General features: G+C 31.8%; 1 protein-coding gene across 1 annotated transcript in view; it reads right to left on the reverse strand.

The window, feature by feature from the left end:
- Positions 1-83: 83 nt before the first annotated feature.
- LOC121128485 (cytosolic carboxypeptidase 6-like) overlaps positions 84-14,989 on the reverse strand; it is a 32,709-nt gene continuing 17,803 nt past the window's right edge. The window contains 9 exon segments of the mRNA XM_040724071.2: positions 84-726; positions 780-1,163; positions 1,228-1,349; positions 5,215-5,417; positions 5,467-5,569; positions 5,627-5,741; positions 5,797-5,878; positions 6,090-6,580; positions 6,873-6,995. Coding sequence (XP_040580005.1) covers positions 272-726; positions 780-1,163; positions 1,228-1,349; positions 5,215-5,417; positions 5,467-5,569; positions 5,627-5,741; positions 5,797-5,878; positions 6,090-6,580; positions 6,873-6,995 — 2,078 coding nt within the window. The 3' untranslated portion in view covers positions 84-271.

The raw sequence follows: 14,989 nt of genomic DNA on the forward strand, positions 1-14,989 counted from the left end.
TCTATGTATAACCCTCATATATTTATGTAAAAGCTTTTATGTTCGTGCTAAAAATATATATGTACATAAAAAGCTTGCATGAGAATATTTATTAATTTCTAAACACTCTTTCAGAAATCAAAAAGAGCAAAGGCATAATATTGAAACTTGTGATAAATTATAATTACAATTAACGACGTAATGAATAAATAAAGTTGACTTATTTCCAACAAAAATTTTAATAATATTTAATCAATATAAAATTTCTTATAAAACATCTTTGCATTAACAATCAAGATTTTGAAGATTTCATTTTTCTTTTACGCTTGGGATTCTCTTTCAGTCCTACTTGAACCACACTTTCTTCATTTAGTAAATTGATGTCATTCCTAAATTTGTTTCCGAAACACTTTTCTCCCTTTTTCCACCGGGAAGAAATGACTCCACCACCTCCGATCACGATGGGAGATGACCTTAGAGATTGCAAAGGAGGACTTTCCATGGACGACGTTCTAAGTCGAATTTTTTCAATGGATAGTAAACGCTCAACTGGATCCGGTGAGCATGGGGTTTTGGGAAGACTTTCGTTCAAGTTAACAATACAGGAAGGAGGAATAAAGTTATCCTCATGTATGGATAGCCGGGATGAAGGGAAAATGTTATGACCAACAACTTTAATACCCTCATCACTGGTCTCATTTTCAAGAACCTTTCGTCGGAATGACATTTTCGTAAATTCAACTAATTCTACAAAACAAAGATTCATGGCAAATTTGGAAAATATATTTTTCAAAAAATACCCTCATAGTTGAATTCTTTTTTGTCCTTTCTCTTCTTCCGTTTCCGTTTCACCTTTTTCCGAGTCTCATCCTCATCGGTCAATGCTTCATCATCACCGTTTTCACTATAGGACTCAAACTCTCCTTCATCTGAACAGGAGGACTCACTCCCAGATGAACCCTCACGATCCCTAGAGTCATTGCTACTAAAGGACTCGAGAGAAGAATACATTTCCCTCTGTTTAGATAATTCTTGAAGTCTGAGCATTGAGAATCCTGTTTGAAGATCTTGAAAATCTGTCAGGGATTTAGTAACTCCATAAGGGTTCCAACTTGATTGAATAATCCCATTTACTTTGAAATTGTCCCAGAGTGCCCTTGCTAATCGTCGTCCATGCATTAAATCTGGGTTAAGAGATTCTGTCAATCATCTGAAAATGTAATATTAATTATATAATAGACTCCTTACAATCTTCCTCTTTGTAGGACTGGATTGATGTTGTGAGTAAATTGGAATTTTCTATAATTCCAAACATTGAGAACTCCACTGAGTAAATGTTGGTTTTTTCTCCTATTTCTTTGCAGAGATATCTAGAAGTATCAAACAAAGTAATAAAATTTTAATAGTAAAATTAATATTGCATCATAGATCAGTGGTACTCAAACTTTTACGCGAGTTCCCTTTAGTGGTACATAGAAAAAGGCCCATGACTACAGAAATTTTAATGTCAAATTGGTAATACAATTACAGTTGTTGCCAAAATATGAGATTTTGTTTCAGAATGTTAACATTTAATAACTATAATGTGCTTGACAGAGTGGAGGAGATGGTACAGGAACAATGGGACTACAAAACCAGAAAGGTTAATTGGCTAGTCACCCAGAGAAATTCAAAATAGATGCCTTCATAACAAAAACACTGATTAATCCTGAAATGTTGTAATATTTGCCTTAATTTTATTAGTATATTAAGGATGTAGAAATTTATATACATAAGGAATAATAACCCCGTCTTTTATAATTAAAGGTCATAAAAAGAAAACATAAAATTTTGTGAAAAATCGTCAAATGGAACAATCTTTTGTCATGAGTAGAGTTAACTTGTTTTAAATATAAAAAAATTAGAAATTAGAAAAGGAGAACATGTTGTTCCAAAGTTAGGATTATCACCTATTATTGGTGTAATTGAAAAAAAAAAGACATATACGAATTGAAATAGAATTAAAATAATTATATTTCCTAATGTTCATTTAAGTGTGGAAGGTATCTTCTCTTTATAGCAGTAATTCATTTCATTCCCCCAAAATCATATAAAGGCAGCTCCTATGAACAAGGGTCTTAATTCAATAGTACCATATGTATCACTCCCGCCTTCTCCTCGCCTTCTTTTTTCCTTACAAAAATGATGTGGAGAAGGTTATAAATAGTTTAAAACTCTGTTATTTTATATTCATTTAGGCTATTATGGTATTACTTGTAGGCATGTATATTTTCACGGCAGTCCCCACTGAAAAAAGTTTGAGAATCAGTCGGATATTATAAATCTTATAACAAGCATGGTGCATTAACATAAAAACTACCTTGAATAAAAATTTAAAAAATAAAATAATCCAATTATATTTGTTTTTCATATACCGGGCCGTGCAAAATTATTTACCGATGATCTAAATATACTTTTTAAGAGGTTTTGTGGCAACCAATCTGATTGTTTCGTATTTTAGTCTTAAAATAAACAAAAATCCTTCCTGTGAGAGCGTAACAACTTCCACACGTGAGACCATGTCCAAGCAGGAAACAAAGAGGATCGAAATTGCAGCCCTCCTCCGAGCGAAAGTGCCTCATAACAACACTAAGGAACAGGTTGGGGCCTCGTTGAAGACAATTTATAACGTTTCCAAGCCCTTGGAGGCTGGCGGTGATCTCAAGCATTCCCCTGGGGCTGACAGGAAGCCCACTGTCTCAACAAGGCCAGTAAAGGCAGTGTTCAAGAGGACTCCCAACAGGTCCATTGTCGACATGGCCAGAAAGATGGGAACGTCGACATCAACTGTTTCAAGGGCATTGAAAAGGGATGAAGGAAAGTCCCTGAGGCGTACTGAACACCCTCTGCTAACTGAACGTCAGCGAGAAGGCAGACTTGAGCGTGCCAAGAAAATCTTGAATGATATCAAGAGCTCATCTGGACGCATCATCATTTTTTCAGATGAGAAAACTTTTACGGTCGATCCTGTTTTCAACAGGCAAAATGACCGTATTGTGGGCTTTGGAGATGTTTGAAGATCCAACAGGAAGGCCATGAAGCCGGTATGGTTCCCCACTGGCTCAGATTAACAGCAGAGGATTATGTGAAGACTCTGGCGTCCAAGGTCCTTCCGTGGATCAAATCCATAGTCGGCAACTCTCCTTGGGGGTTTCAACAAGATGGAGCACCCGCCCACGCTTCCAAGAAAGCTCAGGAGTGGCTCAAGGACCCTCAGAGCCCAGATCTGAACCCACTAGACTTCTCTATCTAGGCGTACGTAGAGACCAAGGCCTGCAAAAAACGACACAAGAGCATAAATGCCTTAAAGGCTGCTGTCAACAAGGGCTGGGCCTCCATGGAAGCCGATTACATCCAGCAAGTCTGTGGCAGCTTCAGACGTCGCCTGGCCAGTGTCATTGAGTCAAATGGTGGCTACATTGATTAAATTTGATCACAAACTATTTTATTATTCTAAAAATGTATGAATAAATTGTTTCTCAAGTCATTCAAATGTCATTATTGTCCGCGATAGGTTCTGAACAAAAATCGGTAAATAATTCTGCACGGCCCGGTATGTAAGATACAACTCAATACTTCATATACATTTTCGAGTCCACTATACAGAGGTGGGCAAAAGTATTTACACTACACTTTAAAGCTCTATAATTTTATATATTTCTCATTGTGCATTGTTTTTTGTTTTTTTGCAATAATAATTTGCAGCAGCTATTTCTGGATATTTTAGTATATATGATATTTACATTTGTTGTGGCTACTTTGAAACAACAACAATCACTTAAAAAAGCGCGCCATAAAGATGTACATCTAAAACAAAACTACCTCTATAGGCTTTGTATTCAAAAAATTTGGAATGATTTAATATTGTTAGTTATAGTTTTAATTTTTATTTGATTTAATATACTTTTTGTCCCTAATATTACCTCTTTTAAATACATAAAATCAATCAATCACTAATTCTTTTGTTGTGACGAACGATTTTTGCTATTTAAAGTGTAATTTACGATACTTATAAAGGGATTATGAGGGTTTTTTTGATGATAGAAATTGACTATAAGTCGACCAGGAATAAAATTTTAATACAGTCTCAACTGTGAGAAAAATCATTTTCTCTTGATTTTGTGTTGACGGAAAACATGTAAACATTCGAAAATTTAAATATATTTTAATTATCATTAAGAAAATTTTTCTATGTATCATTTTATTGCAAGGAAAAAAACAATATCTTAATCTGGAGATACAAGTAAATACGGGAAGAAAGAGAGGGGTTGTATCCAGTAAGAAGGAGATTAGAATTATTAAATGACTTAAAACAATTTTTGAGGCTCACCACATACCTTGTTGGCATTCCAATATATTAATTTCATTGTATTTATATATTAGCTTTTAAAAAAGTGATTTTTTTTTAATATCCTAATTAAGATAGGAAAAAAATCTTTGAGTTCCTGAAACTTTATGATTTAGTGCATTGATTTTTTTTTTAAATTGAGTTTCAGGATCTTTAATTTTTTTTAATTTAAAAAAAAAGTGATTTTTTTAAAATTAATAATTTTAAAACAGAGATTGACCTAAAACCATACTAGCAATTATATAAATTTGATTAAACTTACAGTTTGATAGCTCATAGACTAGGCTACATTTATGCATTTAAAAGAAAAATTTAAAATCTTTGAAACTGAAGAGTGATGAGTCATCAACTAAAATATACCAATTTTATCTCCCCCCCCCCCTACTCCATGTTTTAACCTTGTCATCGGTCATTTTTCAAATATATTGATCTTTCATTGAATTATGTTTCTTTTTCCTAATTTTGAATGTTGGATTCAAGAGTTTCAAACCTATTAGTTCGTGATAAAATTTACACTTTAGAAATCACAGATCTATCAACACATGTATGTTGTATAATATATATATATATCGAAAAAATATTTATTGTCTAGAAGAATGCAAACTAAATTTATTGCTCTTTGGAGGAAGTTATTATTCATATGTAGATCATTATTAAGGAGTGAAGTTAAAAAAACTCACTACATATATATGATATGTATATATTATAATATTGACAAGACACTAGAGTGTAAACGACTATAAAACTAAACTAATCAATCAAATTGACGCAGAGGTGCAATATTAACTTATCAAAAGATTTTGTTACTATAGCCTTAATCATTTTAACTGAATGGAAATAAAACGTACCTTCGAGCAGTGCCTTCCTTTTCCGGATCTGCATTGTAGTAGGTATTGTCAATAAGAAAATCAGGGCAATTTTGTAAAAGCATTTTTGCAAAAACAATGTGACGCTCAAACCGATACACAGAGTCGTAGGAGTTCCCTTGAATAAAACAACCCATCAAATTAGAAGATGCATGGAGATCCAGAACAAAGTCTAATCGGTCAGTCTAACAAATCAAAGTAATTATAAATATTGAATACAAAACTGTGAATAACCTTGTAAAAGTCCATTATTAATGACTTTGTGGCATTGATGGTTGGAATATGTTTAGATGCTAATGACCAGCATCTGTTTAAATCAGCACCTAATAGATTGCACCTATACATATATATATACATAAGGGAATCCCTTGCTTATAACAGTAATTAATATTACCTACTATTACCCAGGTAGACACCATCTGGATTCATCATGGGAAGGATTTTGAATATGATCTTTTGTCGAAGCTCCTTAGCTATTTGATGATCACTCACAAGGAAGTTTAAAAAACCTACATGAAATATCAATTAAATATCCTAAAGCGAACGGGATTTTTTTAAACACACCCTGAATAACAAAAGACACTGGACTGTCTCCGGGATGGGATCGCCCCATAATAATAACGACTCTTTTAAATTCTCCACTATTCTCTTCATTTGAGGTAGAATTAGTTTGAGTAGTAGAATTCTTGTTAGGGAGTTCAGGAGTATTTGTTTCCTGTTCAGTATGATCTTCCTCGGTGTTTTGTATAAATTCTTCTGTGATTGTTATGCAGGGAAGGTCTCGATCTTGCTACATATAAAGGATTCAATTATATTTATATGTCTTCATACTATAAGAATGGTAATAGAATACTTACAATTGTTTTGGTAAGGGATTCGAGTTGACATATCTGGTTTTTCTTTTGCGAGGTTGTGAAGGACTTCCATGCACCTAGGAATGTGTTTTATGCGTAGCACTTTATCTCCCAGATTGTCATGACTTACCTTGAGTAAGAATAAGGATAAGAGAGGGCGAATGAATAGTGCTCCCCATCCTCTATATCGAAAGCAAATGCAAAGGATAGAACAAATGCATTTGAATGTTCGGGAGAGACATAGTAGTACACATTTTCTTTAGGAAGACGTTGCCAACGAGGTCGACTACTACTTTTTACAACGGGTGAGAGTCCATCTTGAAAGAGATTTTTACTTCGATTCAGATTTACAATATTGAAAATTATTCTTTGGTCCTTCTGAACATTTTCAACTGCAAAGTGGAACCAAAATCTACAGCGAGGATTGCAGGTATCAGGACGTATGAAAAGATCATATTCATTCTCTGTTATAAAATCAACTCGACCCAAATTCCCTTAAATAACAACATTAAATTAATATATTTATAACTCATGCACTTCCAAGAAAAAAGTTTTTAATTTGTCCAACTCATGAGCTATGAGCACTAGTCATGGGAACAAGGATTGATTTATTCAATCCGTATGTTTATACGTCAACAAGAAGCAAATAAAAGCTGAGGTAACATTAAAATATTTGCATAAATGCAATATTTTTTTAACATGAAACACATTAATATTTATGCAAAAATTTATCTATTTTTTATAAAAATATATGGATACATTATAAAATACACAAATACTTATTACCTGTTTCGAAGGAGGCATCAAAACATAAGTGGCCTCTTTTGGCCTTGCCGGAATGACCTGGAGGTCTCATGACTACGCGTTCAATGTTGCCCAGGCCTCCCTCTGTGTCGGAGTCATCGGAATCTATGAATCAAAATATGTTACTAGGTACATTAATTTTTTATATATTATTTTGTATCTTGTAAGCATGTGCATCTGATTTTGCCTTGAAACCCTGTTTATCTTTTGAATTATAAGATCAATAACATGTGATGTTTGATCTATATATCTATAAATAACATTTAAACATTGAAATTCGGCGTTTGTAATTATGATTTGGAATGTAGGAATTGAAACTCAGGTGAGTTACCTACTTATAACCTTTTGAACATAACATCTTATATAAAAACATTGTATGTATTAGAGAAGTACATATAATTAATGGTCTTACTGAGTTGGAGAAGGCACCCCCTTATTATACGTTTATTTGCTTCATCTCACGGGTACTAATGTTATTTAAGACAAAATTTTAAATCACTAAGAATCAATGTGTCTAGTCTCAAGAAACGCAATGCCCTTTAAGATAGGATGTATTGGACTTTTTTGGAGTGACCAATTTGAAGAAAACTTGCAAAAAATTAATATTGAATACAGAAAATTATAAACCAACTCTTTCTGTTCGATGTATTCTGTACCTACCTACTCCTCTGCAGAAAAATATTGGCAGTAATAGCTCTTAATAGGTATTTGTATACCTACATACTTAGACTGCCATTCTATTTTTGCTTTTATGACTTATGTATTCAAACAATTCTTACTTGTACTAATTCAATAAGGCTTTGTTTGTTGACTTTATTTAAGGGCTGGTTATTGTAGAGTAGGGGATATACTCAATTACCGTTAAAACAAAAATATAGTGTTTAATGTGAATGAATAAAACCTAATTATGTGAAAGTCGAGTGTTTAGTAATGATCCAGAATTCTTGGTTAAACGTTAATTCAATATCATAAGTCATATAAATATACGTAATACAATAAAACGACTTAAATATTGGCTAAAAAGCAACCAATTAATTACAACCGAAACCTAAACAAACATCAATATCTGATGTACTAAGTTGGAGGAATAAACCAGGGGCATATAAAATTTACTTTACATCAAGTCATTACGTCGCTAACACAAAAATACCCTATGCATTTTGTTGTCAGCTGTCGATTGCGCCCTCTCGCTCGATACTTCATGGCTATTTCATAATTTATTCTTTTTCATAAATACACAGAGTAATAAATTATTAACTACTTATGCTCGGTTTCCAAAAGAACAGGAATACAATTTCATGTTGATCCCTTGTCGTTTATATAATATATATAAAAGCTACGCTCTTAATAAAATATTATTAAGCAATACTATAATAATCTAACGAATAAAATACAATGTAGATTTGAATATTACGAAATATATGTTAAAAATGGTGAAGAAATAATTTATGACAGAGATAGTCTAAGATTACGTACGAGATATATAGCAATTGGTATGATTGAATTATTTGGCTAACTACCACATGATTTCGGGCCTTTCCCCGGTTTCTTTTCGGAGGAAAGGTTGCGTGATACAAGAAAGATAACGACGTGACATGTATTTAACAAAATACACAATAGAAACTACCAATAAACTATAGTAAACCCAAGATGTGCCACTCTTCTCCTGTATGTAAAAAATCTACTCCTTTGTAAATAAAACTCATGCCCCATTGATGCCATGATATATGTATTGGTGATTAGTATAAGCAACTGTCAAAAGGGATGATAATGAAGAAATATCAATAAAACTTTTTATATATAATCTTCTAAAACTATAATATTCATTTTTGTTTAAAAAGCGGATGACTGTGAGCTGCTTATAAATTTTAGGGGTTTAAACTATTTACTTTTATGGATTAAAATCAAAAGTTTTAGTGAGTTTTAGGAGAAAGAAGGGCATCACATACAAGAGTATCGCGTCTTTAGGCTTTATAACATCTAAAAAGTAAAATTAGCAAAATCATGGGGATATTATACTATAAAGTCCGAAATTGATAAAACTATTTTTACTCCTATGAATCTACATTATACACACATATTGTCAATACTTTTCAGTAGGATCCAGAAATATTAAAACTGATTATATATAGAATTATTTATTTATCTTGGTAATGCCTTGTTCAGAATTTATATGTACATATATCGTTGAATTCTTAAACGAAGTTTAATTTATTAAATTAATTGCTTTGTTTCAAATTTGCTGCGATGTTTTTCCTTTTGATTGATTGGATTCCACTTTTTTTTATGTGAGGACTGGAGCATAGAACAGTAGCTATAAAATTATAGCTATTAATATATAAAATACACGCAACGTCATCAAAGCTGATGTTTACTAATTTGATGCCCAAAAATAGCATGAAGTAATGAATATTTCATAGAAATTTGAATCAAAAATAAAATTTAATATTTTTACTATCATAATTTCAGATGATATCTTGTTAAAACCCTTCATTTTGGTAGGATTATTTTAAAATGAGAATTATTTTTTCCTTGATGTCTAATATTTGTACAAGTATTTTTAGAATTTTAATTGATATTCACTTGTGCAATATGGAAGGAACTGCTAAAAAATTATCACAAAATTTTTAATGACTTAATAATTATAACCCTTCAACTTTTTATCATGAAATTAAATACGTTTTATTATTTAGGTATATTTTTTACCTAGTTCACTAACCACGTTAGAAAAAAGGATGTTCACTATCAGAGAATTAAGAAAGACAAAATAATTGTTTAAAAAATGGACGAGCCGGTCAATAAATAGTAAATTTATATTACTCTAAAAATGCCCCATAAATATATTTATTTGACTGGACCCAGTAAAACTAAAGGTATACACTACCAGAGGCGTCAACAAAGCGTGGGGTGGAGGGGATATTCAATGAAATAATTTTTAAAACTAGTAAACATTATTGCTCAGAAAAAATTTAAATTTTTTCCAAAAACAAGCCCCCTTCCCCCAGAAAAAAAAATCACAGACTACCTACAGATATTTCTTATAGTTTAAGCCCATGTACATTGTATTATCATGAAAATACAAATGATTAAAAAAGCTACCTCCAACAAAGACCATGGCAGTGTGTGACAACTGCATGAGGGATGGTTTTTCATGCTATGGTAACCAGAATGAACTCAAACGATATATATATTGTTAATTAATTATCAATCACTAACCCGGTGAATGCCAAAATGACAACTGAAGAAGAAGTATAACAAAAGCACAACATAATTGGAAAAAGAAAAACCTTATAGAAAGGAAAAGTAAGGGAGGGGGTAAGAATTTTCAAGTTTTCAACATTCACCTTTTTATTATATTTTGTTTTGTTTCTGCGACAAGTGTGCCATTAGTCTTCTATTCGCTTATATACTTATATAGGTATTATTTTGCTGTATGTTTTCTATATAAAATATATGTATGTCAAAATCTGTATTGATTTATGATTGATCTAAAAGAAGTGTAATGAAATTGTCATAGCAGATACTGCATAAATCGAATAAGGTAAATTATATATTCAACAAACATTTAGACATAGCCGTCTATCAAGGCTAAGTACGAGGGATCATTTCAAATAAAAATAATCTTACATGTTCAGTACAAATATGCTGTAAGATGATAACTTAATGCAATACATAATAGGTTTTTATGTGGACATTGAAGATCCAACCATAGAGAAGGAAATGCATAGACTCCACAAGATGCAATAACGATTCATTAAAGGCTTCAGCTGACAAAAGGAGTGTGATATGATGTCATTCAGAGATATGATAGTATAAAGTAACTTGTGGTAATACCCGTTATTGCCCAGAGTTATTAAGCGTCGACAAACATTCGAACTTTGCTTTAATAATATACAAGATAACTCCGAATGAAATCCTCAATTTTACTATACATTTTTCATTAGCACACTCACACATAGTTAATCAATACTTGGATGTTCTCTCTTCTAGAAAGAATGCTAATGACAGTTTGATAATTTTTCACTATGGCGTGATGAACTTTAGTCTATAGATCATAATTTGTCCAAGCTAAAGCCTCATCTCAGGTCACATTCATTATTTTTAGAATGTACTTCCTTTTTATTATGATCTTTAGCTACACACGCTCCATATTAAATCTTAATTACATGTTGGGCAATTATTTTCCAATCTAAATCAAAAATCTAGTATTTAACTCAAAATCAAGTATAATTCGAGTTTCGAGTCCTTCAACATTTTGGCAAGTTGTGTCTCCTCTGTTTATAGGTGCAAAATTTGAATGGAAATTCCATTTGGTGAAGGATAATTCAGTTTTATAATTTATTCATTTCCATACTTTGATTTATGTTGTTCAATACCATTCATATCCATTAAATAATGTATATTGCCTTATCAACAGTTGAGTCAGTAACCCTTTAAACAAAGGTGGATCAATGATTATATGTATGTATAACTCTAGGAATGTATTCGAAGGAAAATTTAAAGAAATTATCTAATAAAATGTGGATATTTGTTATTTTAATATAAATACAAATAAGTACATGCACAAAGTAGAGCATAAAAAAGCACATTTTAAATATTAAGCTGAATATTTATGTAATTCTGAGAGTGAAAATAAATTATAGAAGGTCTATAATTAATGCAAAGTTAAATATTGAAGGTTATATTGATTGAAGCAAACACCATACATAATATACACACATTCAAGCTACATAAATACAAAAAATAAACTCAAAGAGTAGCAATTATATTTATTAGTAATTTAGTATAAAACTACTCTTTATTTCTTTATTTTCAGCTCTATGTAATTTATAGTTCACAACTCCCTGGTAATCGGATTTAATGCCCTAACAATAATATTTATCAAAGGATATTTATGAAATCAAGTGATTATAATGTCTAATAACGCATTATAATTTGTTTCATAGCAATAAGTTTGATAAATATGAAAATGTAATATAGCACTATTTTTATTATTGCTTCATGAATAGCTACATTTTGCGAAGCTGTTGTGTTTTATTTTTTTATTCTTGAAGAAAGAACAATCAGTGTAAAGTAATCGATAGTTTGTGAAAGAAAATGAGTAACTCTGACGATTTTTTTGCAGACTTATTAGTGTGCGTCCTTCTTGGACTGGTTGCAAGTCCTGCCCATATCATTGCTAGATATGGTGTGGGATTTGTGTTGGTTTTCTTCATCACATAGCTGCTCACAGCTAATCTTATACATTGTCATAACAGCTAAGCTCCTCTTCTTCCAACTTTAGTTTGCTCTCTGGTGTTCACGTTAATTTTCGCTCACTTTATTTTATCATACATTACTCATGAAAAAAAATCAAGAAAAGGAGAAAACCCCAATTATTTTTTTTACTTTACACATAAACACAAGATGCCCCATAAGTCTTTGAACAATTTCAACACTCAAGAAAGTAAACAAATATTTATTTCCAAACCATCTCTTTACATCATTGCAATCAACGTGAAATTTCCTTCCAAATCAGTGGCAGTTCATTCCACATGACCACCATTTGCGGCAACTTCAGCTCTTGAACACTTTCGCTGTTCGGATGGTCTCCTCTGACAAGTTATCCCATACATACACTATGGTGGCCTTCAAGCCGTCGATGTTGCTCCCGGTCTTCTTGTACCGCTTGATCGTGTAGTGGTCCGATGACTTGGACACATTGAGGTCTTTTAGGGCCTTGGTAGTGGCCCTATAGCTCTTCCCTTCCACATGAAGCTAAATGATGGAGTGCTTCGGGATCATAGTATCGTCATTAGAGACTCAAGAACACGTTTTAGAAAATACTTTTTTTAACAACAAACAAATATAGAGGCTGTATGAATCATATGCAAGAAACAGAATTAAAAAATATACATCTGCCATGAGAAATATTACGTTGAATTGCCTGTTCTAAGCCTTATGGGTCACTCACCCTGTATACAGGCCCAATATTTCATAGACAAATTTGAGTTAATTATAGTATTGAAATTTGTGGGGCAAATGAAGATACTCAAGAATTTTTTTTATAGTTTAGAACCTTTATTTTATTTATGAGCCTTACATTGGCTGTGATATTGCCTTTTTTAAATACAAAAAATAAATCAATTTCTTATTCTTTTGTTAATACGATCCATTTTACCTACACTAAATGCAATTTACGACACACTCAAATGGTTAATAAGAATAATTTGTTCATAGAAATTGAGGATAACTTGTTGAATAATACGAATGTAATTCGTGCACTCAATTTGGAGAAAAATCATTCTGGTTTGCTGTACTGTTGACAGGGCACATATATCCATAATATTGAGTAACCTATTTTAATTGACATGGTACATTATAATTTGTTACGAACTAAATTAGTTTGTTTACCATTTAATGGACTGAAAGGATGATTGATTTAACACAACTAGTCAAAATAACGAAACACAATATAAATAGATGGTAATTCCACAAAATTATTCAAGCACAACTCTTTGAAACTTGCTATAAAATTGAATTGTGTTTACTAGCCCAAATAAAATTAATTATACATACTTGGTTAATTACTTGTGCTGAAAGTCACCTTGTTATCATCCTAAGATAAAAGTGCCATATATGCGAATATAAAAACTGCAGGGGGCTCGGCGTGTACTATATTTTACAGACCCCCCCATGATCCCCACCAAAAAAAAAACATATACCGGTAGTTGCATAAATACGCGGACTATTTGTGGCAAATAATTAAACGTGTAATAAAATTCGTATGACGTATTTTTTTTGAGAATTATATAATAGAGGATTTATTCTGGTATAAAATTGTAATGTTCTACGAACACCACCTACAGACGGAAGCAACGGACTGGAGTAAAGTCAATAAGAACACCTTTGGATTGGGGGTACAATCATACACTAAAAAATATATATTCAATAAGGGATTACATTTAAAAGGATGTACATACTATATAACTATTAAAATATACCAACTCGTAAAACACAAGGTACCTTACTATCTATTTAAAACAAATCCCTACGTCATGATTTAAAAGTAAATAAAAGACAATACATAACAAAAATTTAATATAATTACTGAATATAACCGTCATCAGCTTTTATGACACCCTCCAAGCGCCCGTAGAAGGCTTTGCACACATTGATGATGTAATGGTCTTCCATGGCTGCCCATTGCTCATTGACGCTGGCCTTCAATGAATTCGGGTGTCGGGTACTCAAGAACAAATCTTCTGATTATTGTTAACAAAAGAAACATATTCAACCTTTAGTTGAAACATCATGATTGCTTCAAATTGTATACACAATTTTCATATATCACATATTTAAATATATGTAAACATGTATGTGTGCATAAATACACATGGCCTTTAAGTATATAAAATAAACGCCCCCTTAAATATTGAACAAGATTGACAGGAAAGTTTTTCATATAATGTACCATAGTATACATATAGCTAGAAAGGCAGACATTGAATATGACACTCTATGAAATAATCCTAGCTTATAAATAATAGGCATGAAAATACAGTTTGGACATTTATTGTAGGGATGTATCGATATAGTCCATGTTATGGGTCTAGAAAAATAATGCATATTTTAAAACACCCTCTACAATGTATCATTTTCACTCATTTATGTTAAATTACCTCAGTTTACCAATTCCATTAGCTAGTAAATTTAATGTATATTTCATGCCCGTGAATAGTTTGTCATTATTCTTAATTTATGCGTAATTAAAGTATTTCTTATTTTGGTAAGTATCGGATCCTAGATGGTCGAGACTGATTAATCATGACGTCACAGATTGATATGTTGTCATTAAGCAATGCTTATTATATGCGACAACTTTTACGTCTGATTCGGACATGTCCTTAGATTTAAAATGGGACTGTCATTGAATGTTATTACCACTTTAGATTAATTATATTTGGGAGCATTTTTTGCTATATTTGTCCAAAAATCCGATCATAATTTTTATTTCATATACTTTTAACATCTATATTGTATGTCACAACACTTCTTCCGAAAGAAATAGAGAAAACAAATCAGCTGGTAGTTATCCCATTCTTTTCAACTACAATATT

Source organism: Lepeophtheirus salmonis, chromosome 13, assembly GCF_016086655.4.
Source record: "Lepeophtheirus salmonis chromosome 13, UVic_Lsal_1.4, whole genome shotgun sequence".
Taxonomy (NCBI): Eukaryota; Metazoa; Arthropoda; class Copepoda; order Siphonostomatoida; family Caligidae; genus Lepeophtheirus; species Lepeophtheirus salmonis.